Source organism: Lolium rigidum, chromosome 7, assembly GCF_022539505.1.
Source record: "Lolium rigidum isolate FL_2022 chromosome 7, APGP_CSIRO_Lrig_0.1, whole genome shotgun sequence".
NCBI lineage: Eukaryota > Viridiplantae > Streptophyta > Magnoliopsida > Poales > Poaceae > Lolium > Lolium rigidum.
This window is the reverse complement of record NC_061514.1, coordinates 118997132-119017049: the sequence shown is the minus strand read 5'-3', so window position 1 is coordinate 119017049 and position 19918 is coordinate 118997132. Positions and strand designations below refer to the sequence as shown.

Here is a 19918-nt window from a genome sequence, read left to right as displayed (position 1 = left end):
ATGTTGTTGCAGAGGCTGAGTGTAATTGGTATCTCCGCGATATTAATATATGCTCTTTATCGGAAAAAAATTGTCGTCCTTGTAATCCGGTAACAGAAAAAAAAATTACTCCGCGGTAGTCGATGCAGAGGCTGAAGCTATATATGCTTCCCATTTGAAAGCAAAAAAAAAAAATACTGTAGTAATGTGTCAAAGTGGCAATACATACCATGACATCTCATTATGAATGCCACTCCATTCCATAGGGAAACATGTACATCCCCAAACTAATCAAGCAGGATTGATCATTCTTCGCCGGGTCAAAAGGCCACCCTACTCTCCCCCAACCAAACCGAACCAAACCAAACCATTCAGTCCCTTGATTGATGCCGATGACAACTGAAGCAACCACTCCTACAAATTCCCACTATTATTAGCCCCTCCAGCCAATCCAGTCAACGCGTTCAAGCGCCGTTGGCCACGCGCAATGGTGAAGACGTCGTGGAGCGCACTGCTCGGCCTCGGCTGCTTCAGCTCGCACCATGGCGACGACTCCGGCCGGCCGCCCAAACCGGCGCCGCTACCAGACGATGACGTCGACGGCCCGATGAAGACGGCCGGCAGCGGCATGATGCCGTCGCCGGAGGACCTGTCCATGTCGTTGGCGGGGTCCGGCGTGGAGGCGTTCACGGTGGATGAGCTCCGGACGGCGACGCGGGACTTCTCCACCAGCAACTTCGTCGGCGAGGGTGGCTTCGGCCCGGTCTACAAGGGCTACGTCGACGAGCGGCTCAAGCCCGGCGTGCGCGCGCAGGCAGTCGCCGTCAAGCTGCTCGACCTCGAGGGCTCGCAGGGGCACAAGGAGTGGCTGGTAAATTCACTACTACTTCCATACTACTCAGTTCTACTTGTCTACTTGTGTACATGCAGTACTACACAATTACAATTCTACTTATGTACATGGAGTACTACACAATTACTCACCCGTCTTACTAAATGCAATTTTGTTTTGAGGTACAAACGCGATATTGCTCGTGGACTAATTTAGAGTTTCCCAACGCCCGTCAAACGTGGTCTTCCATGTGGTGTCGTGAAAGTGATAAAATTCCACGAAAGAGATAACTTCCTTTTGATTTTTTTCTCCTTCAATTTAGTGATATATTTGCACGAGATATAAGTTTCTATCCTCTTTTCAAAATCGTAAATTTCTGTTTTTTTTCTTGAAACATAGTACATATACATACACTTACAAATACGTACATATACTCACAACTATAAACGCACACACATTCTACCTTTATGAGCACCTTCAAAAGACTGCGTCTAAGAAACTAACTCAGCGGGTCTCGACGAAATCACCACTGGTGCCTCGCCATCGACAGGACTGTCACGTCCCACTAAAATAATATTAAGCCTTCATTAGACACCAAAGTTTTAAAACCTTGAATTTAAAGTTTTAAAGTGGAGATTGCTAGGCCCAGTGGAGAACAGCAAGCCTTGCATCATGTTGGTGTATACTAATAGTTCCTATTTTTCCGCAATGTTCCTTCCATAATCCAGATTTTCAGGACACTAATTGACTTGGCTTTTGGGCATATCCTAATTCAAACTCCTCAAAGCTGGACAGAATAAATTTTACTTCCTCCCTTTCATTTCATGAAAATTATTTTAAATTTGTTAAAATTTAAATGTATTAGAATCCAATGTAATTATTTTATGTAACGAACGAAGTAGTGCACAGAAGCAGGGGTTAGCAGCTGTTTGCCGTAGCTACGAAATTCAGGCCGCATGGTATTGCTTTGACCTAAATGTGGACACAAGATTACCTCTTGCAAAAAAAAAAATGGACACATGATTTTGTCCTAATGGTGCAGGCTGAAGTCGTTCTTCTGGGACAACTAAGGCATCCTCACCTCGTCAAGCTGATCGGATACTGCTACGAGGATGAGCACAGACTCCTCGTCTACGAGTTCATGGCAAGAGGCAGTCTCGAGAAGCATCTTTTCAAGAGTAAGTCCAATTCTACGGAATCTTACTTCGTATTATAACCGCTTAATTCATAAGTTCTCTAAAATTAATAATAATGATACTTGAGAACTAGCTATTAATTTGTTCATGTTTAATCAAAGATTAAAGCTGAAATCACGTTTAGTTCTCCATTCGTTGCTTCTAATGGCAATGCTTCTGTCGTTGGGAAACTGCAGAGTACTCTGCGTCGTTGCCGTGGTCAACACGGCTGAAGATCGCCATTGGAGCCGCCAAAGGTTTGGCCTTCCTCCATGACGCCACCAAGCCCGTCATCTATCGTGACTTCAAGACCTCCAACATACTGCTTGACACGGTACGTACGTGATTAATCGATTATACGTGCAAGCTACGACTGTAACTAAACTACGACCATAAGGAAATCGCCTTGCATCACTTTGACACAAGAAAATCAATAAAAGCTTCTACCTAAGAATAAAAAAGTGAATATGGGGACATACTATCACAAAGAATGCAACGTTTCTAAGAAGTGCCAAATGACTTGTATAATTTTGTAGAATTACAATGCGAAGCTTTCTGATTTTGGTCTAGCCAAGGATGGGCCCGACGGAGAAGAGACACATGTCTCCACACGAGTCATAGGTACACAAGGCTACGCTGCACCAGAGTACATCATGACCGGTACATATATCTGATGAAACTATGTATAATTTGTGTATGTCTAAGATTCATATAAAACCACCTTCAAAACTAAAAGGGTGCATAATTCCTTGAAACATGTTTTTTTGCTAGGTCATCTTACAACGAAGAGCGATGTGTATAGCTTTGGTGTGGTGTTGTTGGAGCTCCTGACGGGGCGGAAGGTGGTTGACAAGAACCGGCCACCCCGAGAGCAAAGCCTCATCGAGTGGGCACAGCCGTACTTATTGCACGACTCCTCACGCCGACTAGACCGCGCCATCGACAAGAGCCTAGATGGACAATACTCGCGTCTAGCTGTCCAGAAGGCCGCAGCTATGGCGTATCAGTGCCTAAGTGTCAGCCCAAAGTCGCGGCCACTGATGTCGGTCGTCGTGGAGGCTCTGGAGTTGTTGCTCGCCATGGACGATGTCGCCATCGAACCGTTCGTCTACATTGTGCCATCGGAGAACAAATGACTTTTAACGATGATGTGTAACATACCATCAGATACAGTTTATATAATTAGTCTATGCATGTTAACTTCATTAAGTGTTGGGTATCCTCCTCATGTGGGCTGTGAGAAGTGGCCTTATCAACCCTTCGAGGTGGTCCAAATAGGTGCAAGAGCTCACTCCTCATTGGGATATGACCGAGGATCATTTTGTACATTGCACATGAGAGGAGAGAGAGAGAGAGAGGATAAGCCTCCCACCTAGTCGTCATTAGATGAAGTGACGAAAATTCATGTTATTAGACTAGAAAAGAAAAACAAAAAAAAATGAAGGAGAAGCTCAAATCAATTACTGGGCGCTTCCCATAAGGTTGTCAAGACGATATCTCCTTCTAGCTGTAGTTCCACCGTATTTGGTGAGATTGCTTCTATCTCTAAGTCTTGTGTTCCAAATCTTGTTGTTGGCACCCAAAATCCATGTATATATTGATGTATGATATCCTCTAATGCTCTCTAGAGAAGAACAAGTTATATCCCCAATTAATAATAGTGGAAGAAGATTTGGTTGACTTCAGCCCGTGGTTTTTTCTCCCAAGTTGAGAAGTTTTTCACGTAAAAAGGATTGATGTCAATTGATTTACTACTTCTGCAGCTATCGTGAGAACTTCTCTCCCTACCTAAGACATCCCCTATGGCAGGTTATTCACCGGAGAAAAAATGACTATTAATGATGACGTGTAACATCCCATCGGTTACACTTTATACGTGTCTATGCATATTAATTAACTGAAATTAAGCATACAATAATTTTAGAAAAATAAATAAAATAATATTACTAACTTATTCATTGTATTCATCCACTAGGTGCAGTAATTTCACCCTTCTGTCAAAATCTGTTATTTATCTCCATATATGGTAAATCTAGAACTACCCAAAATAACACCACTTTTTTGAAAAACTTAACACGTAAACAATGTATCTATTGGTGAATAGAGAAGTGAATTTACTACTGGGAGAGGTAAAGAGCCAGTTGTCATCATCTACCGAGCGGCCTTTACCTGGCGCCGCCCGGCAGAGGCAGAGTCAGTCGCGGTGAGGGGAGATGGGGATGGTGGTGACTAGGGTTTTCCTGAGCACCCCCTGCCCACAGCGACATGGACTGGCAACATAACCATATCTTTAATATTCCAAAAATGCCAATGATAAACATTTCTGGTATATATTTATGACAAGTTTTGACGAATAGAGATGTTCTGAGTGACATTTGTCGTTGTGGCTATGTTTGCTGGACATTTGCATCTCTGATGCAGGGATGATGAAGCTTCCAATTTCTTACAAAAAGAGATATTTCCGTCAGTATGTGGTGTTTCAAAACTCATGAAGCTGAATAGTCACTTGTCAAGCTCACATAGATTAGCTCTGCTCAAGCACAGCCATGGCAACTTCGATTCAGAATCTAATGCCTCGCCGAACAAAATTCAAAGTTCACCACTCAACAAATTCCAAGAAGAATTTCCTGATTTTTTTCTTGCTACCAGGCTACTTGACCTCATTCCAGAGTTCAGGCCTTCTGTTTGAGACCAACTGGGTTCTGAACTTCTGCTAACTGGTAATACTCACAACTGCCATCAATGGATTTGCATGCAATGCTTATCTGATGAAAATAGTCCAAACAAAACATGTTGATGCAAACATACAGTTCCAGTTAACCTCATAACCAGAGAAATCAAATCAAATCATGTTATTCTGCATTAGTTCACGAGCACCAGGATGGGCATAAATTACACATTTCAATCAAACAATCGACCCATTTCAGTTCGGGTGCTTCCAGGCATCAACTAGAAAAAAGAAATAGAAACCTCACATGTTATTAGCACACGAGCTTCTCGCCAGGCAACTAGTAACTAAAGGGAAAGTGAAGTTCGGTGAGTGACCGGCACTAGGAAGAAAGAACTCAAGGTTTGCAGTTGGGAGCTTCACGCAGATTCTCTTTGTGAAGCCATCGGCAAATTACATCAAGCTATCTATCTTTCATCTTCTCCTGAACATGACTAAAACATCATGAAGACTTGAACTTGCTGTCCTCACATCTTCCATGTATACGCGACAGGACTGCGAACGACATGTTCATTACCCACCCATGATATCCAACCAAAATCTGGTTTTGCGTGGCTTGGGCTAGCCTTCGATTCAAAGGTGACGTAGTACCTCTGCTTTTGCCCCACCTTCTTGAATAAAAGTTTTGATGGTGTAACTGTAACACTAACAGATGCAGGGCTGCTGACCTTCACATTGTAAACCGACATTGCTGGACCAACATTGGTTAGCTCCCTCCTATACCTCATAACGTGCTTTGGTTTCTTCTTGAAAACGACTGAAAATGATGGATAGTTGAGATCACCTGGACGGGATTTTCGTGGACATGAGATGTTGGACATCTTGGTTATTACTCGGATATGTGTCTCACTGTAGTCCAGAGAGCAGAGGAAGACAACATAGTCGTTGGTAGAGATGTCATATACAAGGCCCGGAGAGAGCGCTTTCTGTGGGTTGACATGGCCCGCACCGAAAGCAAATGGGGTTGCAGGTAAGCTTCCTGCAGCATCCCGAAGGGAGGAGTTTGTGTTGTCGACAATGTATGAGGTGGTCATCAGTGCCGACTTGATGGCGGCAGGGCTCCAGTTAGGGTGTGCGGCTTTGAGGAGTGCAGCAACTCCACTAATGTGAGGGCAAGACATCGATGTCCCTGCATGAATCAAAAGCGTTGATCAAGATCAAATAAATAACAGGTCTTTATATAGTAACCATATCATCATTACTGAAGAACATAACCATATTGCTGAGACATATCAGTTCCAGGCTTTCTGCTTAGCTGATATCAGCGTGTAACACTATATAATGAACTACATGTACCATATGACATACGGATTATTTAAGCACTAGCATGCTACAATAAAATACCCCCTCCGTCCAATGATATAAGATTTTACCAATATAGAGTACATTGGTTATATTATGGAACGATGGGAGTAGTAAAGTAGAAAAAAATGAGCAGCATTGGAACATAAATTGCATTTACTTATACAAGTTTTTTGTCCCCAGAATTCAACAGCACCTCCAAAGTTATCCTATAAAAGAAGTCTGTAAAAAAAGTCAACATCCACATCAAGCATATATCACTGGCGATGCAACACACAGCATTAAAATTCAGAATCGAACAGCTGAGCCAGAAGAGAAAAACTGAAGCAGCAACTGAGAGGAAACATTCCGCAACTAGTTGCATTATTCAGACTACTATTCAATGATATCTCACGAAACTCGAGTGTGGATAATGAAACCGCTACCAATTTCACAAGATCTGGGATACCATGTTAGAAGTAGACTCAAACCAGGAGTATCTCTTGGGCTCATGCAGTGTCTTACTTTTACTCGAAAGGAGCTAAAGTAAAAAAAAGTAACTTGTCTTTGCTGATGTCGCCTTTGAAAGATTTCACATCTAGTCTAGACCATTACATGTGCACTCCTGGCAAAAGGCAGTGAAAGCAAGTGCTGTCTGTTTCTTCCAACAACAAACCAAAGTTGAAATGAAATGGCTCCCTTTTCACAACAAACCAAAGTAATGGTCTATGAATTGTCAATTTGTGGGAGCAGTAAATGAGTAATTCCAAACATAATACTAACAACATGACAATTCCCTATGAGAAGAGACTGAATCTTGAAAATGCATGGGCTCGATAGACACTGACCGGAGATGATGTTGAAGCGAGTCCGGCGGCCGTCTTTGGCGAGCCCGGTGGGCCCCGCGACGCCGGTCCACCCTGCCAGAATGTTCACCCCCGGACCAATCATGTCCGGCTTTAGGACGTCGGGCACGACGGTGTTCGGCCCGCGAGAGCTGAATGCCGCCACGACGGGCGACGGCCGGACGCCAAGAATGGTGCCGCCGAAACTTAGCATTGCCATCGGCTTGCCACCGCGCGCGGCGTAGTCCCGTATCTTGTCACCGGTCAGCTTCCCCACCGCCACGGCCGGGAGTAGGTGGCTGTCCGCGACGAGCTCCTCCCCGCTCGCCGCCGTGTTGGCCAGCACCATCCCGGCGCCGCCAGCGGCCTTCACGACGGCGCCCTTCTCCACACGCGCGTTGACGCCGCGGTCGCAGAGCACAATCTTGCCGCGCACGGAGGCCGGGTCCAGCGTGCCCGAGAGACAGAGCTTGCTCGCATTGTCGCCGCTGCCGCCGTAAACGAGAGGGAGCATGACGGGGCGGGCGGACTGGGCGGGACCTGCGTAGAGGGACACGCCGGCCAGACGCGCCCCGGTCGGGAGCGTGACGTACGCCGGGAAGTCGCGGTCCAGCGTGCCCGCGCCGACGGTGGCGACCCACGGCGCGGAGTTGGCGACCGTGGCGCCGGACGGGCCAGAGTTGCCCGCCGAGCAGGCCACGAACACGCCAGCCGCCGTAGCACCGAAGGCGCCCACCGCCACGGTGTCCCGGAAGTAGGGCGCGGCGCCGCCGCCGAGGGACAGGGACAGCACGCCCACCCCGTCGGCCACGGCGGCGTCGATGCCCGCAAGGATGTCAGAGCCGAGGCACCCCTCCGGCCAGCACACCTTGTACGCCGCTACGCGTACCCCGGGCGCCATTCCGCGTGCCGTGCCCGTGGCGTACCCAAAGAGGCTCGCGTTCGCCACCGCCGCGCCTGCCGCAGTGGTCGCCGTGTGCGTCCCATGCCCGTCCCTGTCTCGCGCCGACCGCCTCCCGGCACCCATTCTCCCGCGGCCGGCGGTCGCGGCGCGGAAGCCCCGCGAAAAGCTCCGTGCGCCCACCAGCTTCCTCCCGCACGAGCTCGGCGGGAAGTCTACGCCAGCCTCGCACACCCCCTTCCAATGCGCGGGCGGCGGCGGTAGGTCGCCGTCCGCGAGACTCGGCGAATCCGGCCAGATGCCGGTATCAAGAACCCCTATGACCACGTCGTGCGAGGCCGCGTCCAGGTTGTGGATGGCCGGCTGGTAAGCCGGGGAGAGCAGCCCCAAGAACTCAGGGGTGCGCGTGGTGTGGAGCTGGAACAGTGTGTCCGGCACGACCTGCAGCACTCCGGGGCTACCACGGAGGAGCGGCAGATGGTGCGGGAGCAGCGCCGCCGCGAAGCCGTGGGCAGCTGAGGAGTAGGAGTAGAGAAGGCTGCGCGCCGGGTCGATGGACAGGGACTGTAGGTGCGCGGCGTGCCAATGTGCCGGGGACGGGTGCGCCGCCGGCATGCTCGACGGGTCCATGAACACGATGTAGGTCTTCGTGCTGCTGCTGGTGGAGACGTCGGAGTCACCATTGACATTGGCAAGCGAGTGGCTTACAAGGAGGACGAGAACACCACAGAGGAGGAGCTGGGCGTCCTCCATTGTTGAGTTGAGTGGGGAATCTGGGATTTGGGAGTGAGGTGGAAGGAGGGAGTGCGAGGCAGACTGAGATGCTGGTGATAATGACCTTGTGCGATGTGGGGTGACGGGGCCCTTGTGCAGGGCTTTAGCGAGGTTTGGAGGGCTTTTTGGTGGATAGGCATGAGTGATCCATGGAAAGTTTTCAGCAATTTTTTTTACAAATTGACCTTTTTGGGAGAATATGCTGGTTGAGATGATTAAGGAGTGAGGCAACTTCTCCAGGATTAGAATGTTTAATTATTATTTTGGGTGTTTGTAAGTGGTGAATAAGTTTGTGTTGGCTCACCTTTCTTTGCAATGTCATTACAAGTGACTTTTGCATGTAATAATTTGCTAATCAGGTGTATCTTTGGTTATTTATCATTTCCATTTGATGACCGACAACTTCATCTTGCTCTCTTAGTTTCGAAATACTACTACATTAATATCTACAATAAAAAAACCCATCATAATTATCCTCATACACTTGTAGAGATTATCAAAAGAGAAACTTTGTTTTTTTTTGTAAAAGTGCAAATAGTATTGTGTCCCAGTGCACTAATAGAAAATACGTTTTTTGCATATAAGAAGAATATTGTGGATTCAACGGTATGATATAATCTCGCCAGTATCATATGTTAGACATGTAACTATTAAATATAATTTGGTTAGTTAGCAGGACATGTAAAGAACGACCCAAATAGATTTTTCATTTAAAGTGTTTTATAGCATTAGTTTTTCATATTTCCTACTAAGTGGGTAAGATTTGAACCATCATTATTTTAGCATTTAAAGCTTCCAAGTGGGTGACGTCATTAAAATCAAAATACAGAGATAAGAAAATGATATTCCCTCCTACCTAAAATAGGTTGCATACAAATTTAGCCAAAATCAATCTTTATAAAGAGTAATCATGTATATTAACAAAAGATATGAATATATACCATGCAAAATTTATATTATTTGAATTATCATGAAATATTTTTTTCATATTGTATGCATTTGATATCGTAGAAAATTTTATTGTTTTCTATATTCTCCGTGAAACTTTACAACATCTATACACCTATATAGTGTGCCAATTTTGAAAGTTTTATTCCAAGCACCATAAACCAATTTCTATCGTTAATTGGACACCATCTGACGGCCCAAGATAGTAGGATTCAGTAGCATGTACCTTTTTCTACGTCATTCCAATAACTTGCACGAATTTAATTAGGGCATGGTCGATGATATGCCTCAATATACTTCTCTGCAGGTCCACATAGGTTCGGATGCTACGAAGCTAGGAAATTGGTAGCCTTAAAAGTGAAGTTGTAGCTTGCAGAGGAGGTCGCTACCTCACAAGAAAAAGGAAAGAAAGAGAGCGTAAAGAAGGAGGGAAAAGTAGGCAAGGGAGATGACCAGAAACAAATTTCTACCATTGATTGGACACCATTTGCACAATTTTGAAAGTTTAATTCCAAGCATCCTCTCACTCCTAGCCGCCCCCTCTATCTTCCTCCCGGGCCACCCCTCCCTCCTTCGTGGTCGCCCGCGCGGCGGTGGCTCCGGAGGGCAACAGCCCAGCGCAAGACCTCCCTCTCGTGGCTCCTCAGGTCGTTGCCACCTCTGGTGCCAGCGATGGTGGTGGCGCCCAGTTGCGAAAGCTGGAGGGGAGGCGTAGAAGGTGGATCCTCTCTTTGTGGAGGTGAAGCTCCAGTTGGTGCGCAGTGGTGGCGCTCTCGACGATCAACGCATGCGATAGGCTAGCGACTGGATGCGATGGTCTAGACTGCGGATTCACGACGATCGTCGGCGTCCTGTTGGGCGGGCTTGATATGTGCAGCGTGCTGGCTCGATCTGGGTCGTGCAGGCCGCTACTGCTGCAGGTACATCGCCGGCCCTGTGGTGATGGCTGGTTGTGCAGCGATAGTGGGGACCACCTTGCTCATATGTCGCTGGTGCGCTTGTTGTTTCCTACTATGGTGGAGATTCTGAACATCCTTCATTGTCGATGTGCAGCGGATAGAGGCGTGGGGGTATGTTCGTCTGCATCAAAGAAGTAAGTTGACAGTCCTAGTATTCCTCTCGCTTCAAGATGAAGATCTACTAGATGCTTATCCTCTTTGATCAGCCGGAGTGTCGAGTTTTGGAAGGCTCCACCGGCGAACTCCCTTGGCCAAGTCATTAATGGAGATTGCTGGATCAGATGGTATTGGGTTTTGCGTTCCCATTTTTTTCTGACCATTTAGTTTCAGGAGGGAACGGGGCGAAGCTCTTCTATCAATTTCCATAATGGGACACATCTTTGTTGGTTCCGTGGTGAAGCCAGATGCGGATAATGGTATGGAAACCAAGTTTTGAGGACTAGTGTTAGTGGTTCGAGGCTTTGCGTTGATGGTGAACTTGATTGGAGTTTTGAAATTCATAGAAACAGCATATGAGCGGGGGTGTCACCACCAGAGAAGTTCAATGTCCCACCTTTCAAGGTGAAAATCCAAGGTCTAGTCTTAACTAGTTGTGCCTTGCAATGGCTTTGTTGAAGCCATTATTTTGAGAGCGGGGACTTTTCTTCAGGGTGAAAACCTAAGATCTACGATCGAACGAGGATGACGCTTGTACACTATTTCCTTCTTGGAGTCGTCGCTTTTGGAAAACTTGGATTTAAGGTGCTGTTATGGTGGTGTTTGTGTTGCTGTTGTCAAAACAGGAACACTATAGCGGGATTTTTCTTCTTTTAGCTTTTTTTTTTCTCTTTTAGCTATGTGCATATGTACTACCATTATGGTATGTAGTTGTTATAGAGGCTATGTGTAATTACTATCTTTGCGATATTAATATTTTTTATCAAAAAAGAAAAGAAAAATGATCATGTGCACTTGACTGAGCTCATCATATGTCAAGCAATAGTTGTTGCCTCTGGGTGTAAAAACAATTAGATATAGCTCCATCTATTCAAACCTAGGTGCCTTACTTAGGCGGCCCTAACTTACGTCTTTCATTTCTCATGCCCGCCCCTCCTCTCGCTACGAGAGGCGCGTCTATGCATCGCTCCAGTGCGTGAGGAAATATTGCACGCACTGGAAGCTTTCCCTGGTGGGCCTGCCTAGGTAACCCTCTTCTCCAGATTTTCTTTTTCTTTTTTTTGAAAAAAAATCAATTTTGAAAAAAATCAATTTTTAGCAAAAAAATGTTCAAACTTAAAAAATGTTTAAATAAAAATTGTTCCAAAAAAATTGCTATAAACTTTTTGTTCAAATAAATTATTCAGAGTTCAGAATTAAAAAAATGTTCATATTTCTAAAAATATTCACTTTTTTAAAATGTTGAAAAAACAATCAGAAAAGAAGAACAGAAAAAGGAAAAAACAGAAAACAGGTGAGAAACCGCATGAGCCGAAAAAACAGAAAAAATAAAAAACCGCCCTAATGGGCCGTGACCAAGTACCCCATTAGGCTAGTTTGGTTACCGGATACCCGGCGGGATCGCGGCCTTTCCCGGGGAGATTTTGCCCCTAGTCCGAAGGTCGGAAAAATAATACCGGGAGTTTGCTCCTCTTTCTGCCTATTACCCGCCGGAAATATTTACCCGAAAAAGTTTGGTCCAAACAGCCAAACGAGCCCTTAACGGGAGATCTAAAGGTTTTTCCCGCGACGAGGCAGGGCACTCTGCTAGGTGCGCCTATTGCCCGCTCGCTAGTGGGAGCAACCACGCATATCGCTAGGAAGGGAAAGTGATGCCTCGCTCAGTCGCTCCGTCCATCGCGTGCGTCCCTCTTGGGCCGGCCTGGGTAAGCAATCCTCTGTATTGTTTTTTATTTTTCTATTATTTTCAGGAAAAGATTAGATTTCAAAAATTGTACAGATTTCTAAATGTTTAAAATAAAAAAAGTTCCAATTTCGGAAAAAGTTCAAATCTGAAGAAAGTTCAAATTTGGAAAAAGTTCAAATTTCAAAATATTTCAAATCTGGGAAAGTTAGAATTTAGAAAAAGTTCAAATTTCAGAAAAGGTCGAATTTCAAAAAAGTACAAATCTGGAAAAGTTCCAATTTAAAAGAATCAATTTTTAAAAAAATCAAATCTGAAAAGTTCAAATTTTAGAAAATTTCAAATTCAAAAAAAGTTCAAAAAGCAGAAAGCCGACAGAAACCAGACCGAACTGAGAAACCCCATTAAAAATAAGAAAAAGAGAGCTGAATAACGGGAAAAAAAAACGTCAGTCACCAGGTACTTGGGTCGGTCCATTTGTCTCCGCAAGCGAGGGCGGGGCTTGATACGTGGAGTAAAGCTACACCTCCGGAAAAGTTGTTAAGGCCCAGCTCGGGGCGGATTAACTCCCGCCCGCGTGCGGGGGTGAGCGGGCCACGGCCCATCTAGGTTGGTTTGCTGTTTTTTGCATTTTATCGGTTCTTTTTCTCTTGCGATTGGTTTTCTTTCGGTTTCGTTTTTTCTTTTCATTGGTTTTATTTTTTATTTTTTTCTGCTTTTTCTTTTCCTGTTTTGAATATATTTTTCAAATTCGGGCAAATTTTAAATTAAAGCAAATTTTAAGTTGGAGCAACTTTCGCATTCGAGCAAATTTAAACTGAAACAAATTTAAGTTTTTGTTCGGTTTTGAAATTTTCTTAGATTTATATTTTTGCCCAGTTTTGAAATTTGCTAAAATTTAATTTTTGCTATTTTTTGCGTTTTATCGGTTCTTTTTCTCTTGCGGTTGGTTTTCTTTCAGTTCCGTTTTTTCTTTTCATTGTTTTTTTTCTTTTTTCGATTTTTCTGCTTTTTCTTTTCCCGTTTTGAATATTTTTTTTTAAATTTGAGAAAATTTTAAGTTGGAGCAACTTTCGAATTCGAGCAAATTTAAACTCAAACAAATTAAAAATTTTGTTCGGTTTTGAAATTTGCTTTGATTTATATTTTTGCCCAGTTTCGAAATTTGCTAAGATTTAATTTTTGCTCGTTTTTGGAATTTTCTTTGATTTTAAATTTTGCCTGGTTTTGAAATTCGCTCAGATTTAAATTTTGCTCAGTTTTGATATTTGTTTAAGTTCGGAAAAAGTATATGCGTATATGCTTATACGGGGATTTGATACCTGGTCTCCACAAGTAGCAGAGGAGCTGACACCACTACGGTATGTCTTATGTATTGTACAGAAACGAAAGAAAACTTTATAGTACCTACTTTATTCATTGAACGAACTAATAGGCTGGTCCATCCTGCTTCCGCTTCAGGCGATGCGTTGTTTCAACGCGCTAAGGAGCGGGAAATAGGAAAACCCGTAAAACATCAGGACGTGGCCCGTGATTTAAGGGGAGAAACAAAAGTCAGCCAACCGAAGTCTCCATAATGGTATGTACATTCGTTTAGATGGATGGTGTCTCTAATACTACTCCATATCATCTATAGACGATGATATAAACAGTGTATACAATAGTCTGTCTATAAGTTATTTATTTTTAGTCATAACTATATGTGAGTATAAGTTATAGACACCCTTCATACAACAACAAAAATGGTATCTGTAAGCTGTCTGTAAGAAGCCTATAGACTATCTATAATTTTACATATATCCTCCTTCTCTCTCATCATTCTCTTTTCTCCACATCACCAAAATCACCTATAACTACCTCTTACAGTATCACCATTGTATATGCCCTAAGCCAACCCATCCGTATGTCTAGGATTATCATGATACATCCCGCTAGTGGACGGGAAATAGGGTTTTCCCACTCTGCTACCGGGTTCACATACCGAAACTAGGCTACAAACTCACGGCCCATGTGCCTGCCAATGCCCGAGCGACCGAGCCCATGCGGCTAGAGCTCTGGTTGGTACAAAAGAGTAAGAGGTGAAAAGTTCAAGCACATAGCATCAGTTTACATTTCACTATTTCAGCATGAGAACGTGTCAATATTTCAGCAAGCCATAGTTATCTCATATTTTAAAATCTCAAACGCCATTTTGGTTTAAGTTCGGAGAGTTTATTAGTTATAATGACTAATTTTAACGCGCAAAGCACGTGGAGCTGACTAATACAGTAGAGAGGAAAATATGCAACATGGTACCCAGAGAAACGACCGGCGACATGAGTGGTGACAGTTTAACTGTTTACTCCCAATGCATTTTTTACTTTACTTCATAATTTATCTTGAAAAATCCGCATGTACATTTATTTGTGGACGGGGGGAATAGTTAATACTGCGATGTTGCAGTGTAATTTACTACATCATGTTGTCTCCCTGTGTTGTGGGTATACTTCATGGGTGTACCATCGACAATGCCTAGATCCGGCAAGCCCGGGTGGCCCACAGACGGTGATGAGGCATGTGGCCCATCGGGCGGCCCAGTTGTTGTTGATCATGCAGGAAGAAGTCCAACCCAGGATCAATAAGCCGGATCCGTACTGATGTTAGGAGTAACCCGGATCCATGGAGGCCCATGAGGAACCCGGATCCAGTACGACGTATGTGGAAGGCGGATCCGTGACGTGCACGGCAAGATATTGTACCGTAGCTAGGCAGTCTGTAATCCGGCTAGGATTCTCCATGTAAACCCTAGATCCGTGCGCCTTTATAAGCCGGATCCCGGGAGCCCTAGAGGCACAACCACAACTCATTGTAACAACGCGAAAGCGCCCAGATAATTCCATACAAGCAGCAGTAGGCCCTGTCATCGTGCAGGTGTTCCGAAGCTGGGTAATTCGCGTACCACCGTCCCGTGTGCACTCCGCCCTATGGCCCCTACTTCTTCTCCCCCTCGTGAGGATCCCTCCTCCGAGGTACCGTCGATAGGCAACGACAGTTGGCGCCCACCGTGGGGCCTGCGGCGTCTGGAGGCCGGAACCGGGAGGGTTCCGCCATGGGAAGCTACAACGACACCATCGCTGTGGGGCGTGTCCTTTACGCCGGAAATCTGCCGATCGTCCCTCCGGATGAGTGTTGGATTCCGGCTAAAACCGACCCCGTCAAGCTCTCCATCGTCCCAGTTGGCGGCATACACATCTTCATCGGGGAAACCGTCGATTCCGACGGAAACCCGCTGGTAAGTAGCGCTGACGCGACCGCCGGCCGAGCGGGACGCGAGTCGCGAAGATCCGATCCGAGACGCGGGAACTTCCTAGCGAAGATTCCGCCTTAGATCTGAAAAAATCAAAACCCACCCAATCCGCCCCTGAGCAGGAAATAACGGTGGAAGACCAATGCAGATCCGCCTGGGTCTCCCAGGTGTTAGACAAGCAAAGGTGTCACTTCGTACACTTCTTGGCCCATACCGCCGGAACCGCCCCTCATGAAGTCGGAGCTGGTCCCGAGCAGGTCGAGGCCCCGGAAAACAACGCTGCTCCGGATCAGCAAGAGGCTGTCGGAGAAAGCGAAACTCCGGCTGAAGAGTCGATTTTGGGAAATCTAAGCCCAATCTCCGGAGACACCCAGTCCATGGACAATCGAAGAGTTCGATCGCAAGGTGAAGGAATATGGATACGGCGGCCAGCCCGAAGTTGATTCCGCCCGACCAAAGCGGTACTTGCAGCGTAGCGGCACTCGGAGAAAACGGATCAGAAGAGGCAGGCACCCAATCCGACCCCCAGCCATCTCACCACGGATCTCCGATGTCGCGGGAGCGGCCCCGTAGAGATTCTTCCTCGGAGAGCCTCCTGTCGCCTGAAGAGATGGTCGCACAAGCAGGCATGGATGCGGTTTATCGCTCGGATATTCTTAATAAACCCATCACTCCCGAAGACGTGGAAGCTTTAGAAGCTAAAAGAGTGGAACTGCTGGCCACAGCCAAGAAGTTTAAGGACACCGCAGCCGCCATGCTGGAGGAGAGGAAGCATGCCGCGATTTTGTGGAAGACTTCATCCGGCGTGAGCGAGAGGTGGACGAAGGACCGGCGAAGGTCAAGGAACTCCGAAAGCACTGGGAGGACAAGATCGTTGAAGCTGATCGGGAGGTAGAAAAGGTCCGTCGGGAGTTGATAGCTCCCCGCAGGATCACCTTTGCAACTCCAACGGAGCAGCAGCCGTTCGCAACCCCAAAGGACAATATGACGAAAGCTGCAGAGATCCTGAAGAAAAGTGACGAGGAGATTGACATCAACTACCTACGCACGCTCGTCGCTTCAGCGGTTAAACAGCAGAGCAAGGCAGACACTTCGCGCAAACTGGAATCTAACCCGGAGCATTGCGTCTCCACTGCGCAGAAGGACGCCCACGACAATCGCCATCGAGATGATGAATCGCGAACCGGATCCTCGGAACGCAGAAGGAAAGCCAGGGAACACCCAAATCCGATCCCCGTACCATCAAAGACGCCACCGTCGAGATCCGAGAAAGGGAAAGGACGCAATGTACTACGGACGAGACAAGTACCGCAACGCCTCTCCTCCGCCTAATGGTTACCCGCGTCCCCCTCGCCGCCGTAGTCCGGCCGGAAACACCGGGTCTCGGGGGCATGGTGGAATTGTTATCCGCGACAACGTGCTGCCCTCAAGAAACGAGGAGCGAGGAGCGCACGCCGGAACCTCGCCGGCATCAAAACAACGATCGTGAGCCCGAGCCTAGGAGGAGCCGGAATGAGAAGCGCGACCCGGAACCCCGCCGGAGCCGGAACGACCAGGGCAGCCAGCGCCACGGCGAAGGCAGCCACAGGAGCCGGAGCCAGCACCGGGAGGGACGGGGAGAATCTGGAGGCGGAAGCAAGAGGTCAGATCGGCCCCCTCGCAGGTCTCCCTCACCACCACCTAGCGGTGGCGGCGGAGGTGGAGGCGGAGGCGGTGGCCGGAGATCTCGCTCTCGCTCACAGTCCCCCGTCACGGTTCGCGCGACGCGCGGGAACGCCTCAACGAATACAGAACCGACTACATCGGACCAAAGTGCTTTGGCAGGATGATTCGAGAGGAACCAAAGCCAAGGAGCTCCCTCAAGCTACCCGGAAACACGAAGCATTATGATGGCACCGAAAGGCCGGATACCTGGATTGAGGATTACTACAATGCAGTAACCTTTGCCGGAGGAACCCCTAATATCGCCTGCCGCATGCTCCAGTTGTACCTTGTAGGTCCAGCCCGGATCTGGCTCAGTGACCTCGAGAAAAACTCCATCTTTTGCTGGTTTGACCTCAAGACCACTTTCGAGAAACACTTCAGGGGCACCTACAAAAGACCTGCCACGGCAAGCGACTTGCAAGCTTGTATCCAGAAGAAGGGAGAATCCTCAAGAAACTTCCTCACACGATGGTTGGCATGCAGGAACGAGTGCGAAAACGTCGACCACACCACTGCCATGTACGCCTTCATTGGTGGACTACAGAGAGGCGGATTGCTGAGGCATAAGCTCACATGTTTGGCTAACGCCAATAAACTGAATTTGGATGAGATGATCTCCATTGCCAGCGACCACACTGCCGCCGATGACGATGCAGGCGGTGATATCGCAGCTACAGCAATCCCCCTGCACCAACAAAAGAAGAACCGTGATAACGGCAACAATAGCGGCCATAAACGCAAAAACCCTGATGACCAGAAGAGCGGAGGATCCGACATGGTCGCCATGGCGTTCCAACGCGGAGGTTCAGGAGGCGGAAGAGGACGCGGCCGTGGAGGCGTGTAATAACCCAGAACATAGGAACAACGAAGGGTAGACTTAGAAATGGGATGTGCATTTCATCGCAAAACGGGGGAAATTTTCGCGCCTTATTGCAACTAAACCTAAGAGGGATCGAGGTTCTCTCTCATTTTGCACTTAGGGTTAGGCAATGTGAGTTAGGGAAATTTCGACATGATCTCTTTTGTATCTTGTTGATTTGGGGAATTGATTTCATTTGACAAGTGTCAATACATTTAACAATAAACATTGAACAATATAAAATGGAATTCATAATTTAAAACACAACTTAGGAATTCAAATCACTTTGAATTTCAAAGTGAATCACAAATACAATGTTTATTCCAGAATATGAATATTACATAAATCAAAAGCTCATAAACAAAAACTTTGGGCTTTATTGATATCACAACACAAATTACATTGTCTTTACAAAATTCTTGATACAAGAATCAATGAAAAATAAACAGAAATAAAAATGAAGATTACAATTTGATTCCTAAACTAAAACCTAGACTATATGACTTGAAGTATATCTTCTGGCCATGTCCATCTTCACAAACCTGCAATAATAAAACACCAACACTAGCCAGAATATAAGTGTTAACACAAGGTTCAGTTTGGACAGTTAGCAAATAACACAATATTCAGTTTGGACAGAACCAAGTGACATGCACACTTGTGCTTGTCCAAAACCATGGACAGCACAAGATAAGGGCAGCAGCAGACCAAACCTGAGCACCACCAGGGCTCAAGTTTCGAGCATATGAGAGCACACAGCTCAAGTGTCTTTGGCGACAACGACAAGGCCATGCAACGGATTAGTCACCAAGCAAGCCGAGGCTTGTGTGTCAATGCAGGGAGAGAAGTAGGGATCATATAAAAGGAGCACAAACCCTAGAAACCATAACCGGTCGACCGAGATAGGATTCACCGGGTAAGGGTGAAGCAAGAGCAAGCTCAGTTCATCCCTGTTCTTGAGCAAGAACATAACCCACACACACAACCACTCAAACCATCAGAAATCATGGTGACCTAGAAGATCATCCAAGATCTGGAGGTGAAGGGCTGTGAACAAACCCAAGTCTGCATCAACAAAGCATTACTTTCTAGGAGCTGGAACAAGGTATACCTAGTTCCTGGAAAAGATCCAATGGATCTAATCCATCATATGCATGAACTAAGCATGGGATGAGCAGATGCTCATATGGGTAGATCATCACTTGGTTTTCACCAAGGATTACCGCTGATCAAAAGCTACTAAGATAGAAACCATCCAGATACAGATCATGTGCACAGAAGCTAGAAATCATGCACAGATGCACACACTAGCAAGATCACATGCACAGATAGCACCAGTAGATAGCAAAGATTAGCAGCCAAGACTACACAGAAAATCCTAAGCATACAACCATCAGAAACCCTAGATTTCTTCACAGGCAAGCATATTGGCATTCATAGTTACTATGATCCCCAAATATGCAAGCAAAGATGAGTAGCCAACAAGATCTAACCAACTAGGTGAGCAACCAGTCAGTAGCAAGGCTACTGAGGTCACATCACACTTAGCACCAAATAAGAGCAAGCCAAATAGATCACATCACTATCCAGAAATGGATTCAGACTTTTATTGCTTGTAAAAGAATCATGAACAGCAAACTCATATACAAGCAAGTCATTCAAATCATCACTGCCTAAGCAGTTCATCATAATCAAGTAATCCAAGCATGAATTTATTACAGATCCATGCTAAGCATGACAGCAGCATACTGTTAAGCAATACAACTTAATTCATAGCCACTAGAGCAAGTCTAGATAGCTAAAAGTA

The 19918-nt window shown here is 46.2% G+C and overlaps 2 protein-coding genes across 2 annotated transcripts; one reads left to right on the top strand and one right to left on the bottom strand.

Annotated features, from left to right (window-relative positions):
* Positions 1–382: 382 nt before the first annotated feature.
* On the top strand, positions 383–3191 carry LOC124674502 (serine/threonine-protein kinase RIPK-like). Its single transcript, XM_047210547.1, has 5 exons — positions 383–850; positions 1854–1989; positions 2184–2320; positions 2523–2646; positions 2758–3191. Exons 1-5 carry the CDS (start codon positions 467–469, stop codon positions 3120–3122), a joined length of 1146 nt encoding a protein of 381 aa, XP_047066503.1. The 5' UTR covers positions 383–466; the 3' UTR covers positions 3123–3191.
* A 1620-nt stretch (positions 3192–4811) lies between these two features.
* Positions 4812–8494, bottom strand: LOC124675728 (subtilisin-like protease SBT1.8). Its single transcript, XM_047211803.1, has 2 exons — positions 6844–8494; positions 4812–5843 (listed from the first exon to the last, which is right to left on the bottom strand). Exons 1-2 carry the CDS (start codon positions 8492–8494, stop codon positions 5182–5184), a joined length of 2313 nt encoding a protein of 770 aa, XP_047067759.1. The 3' UTR covers positions 4812–5181.
* Positions 8495–19918: the final 11424 nt, after the last annotated feature.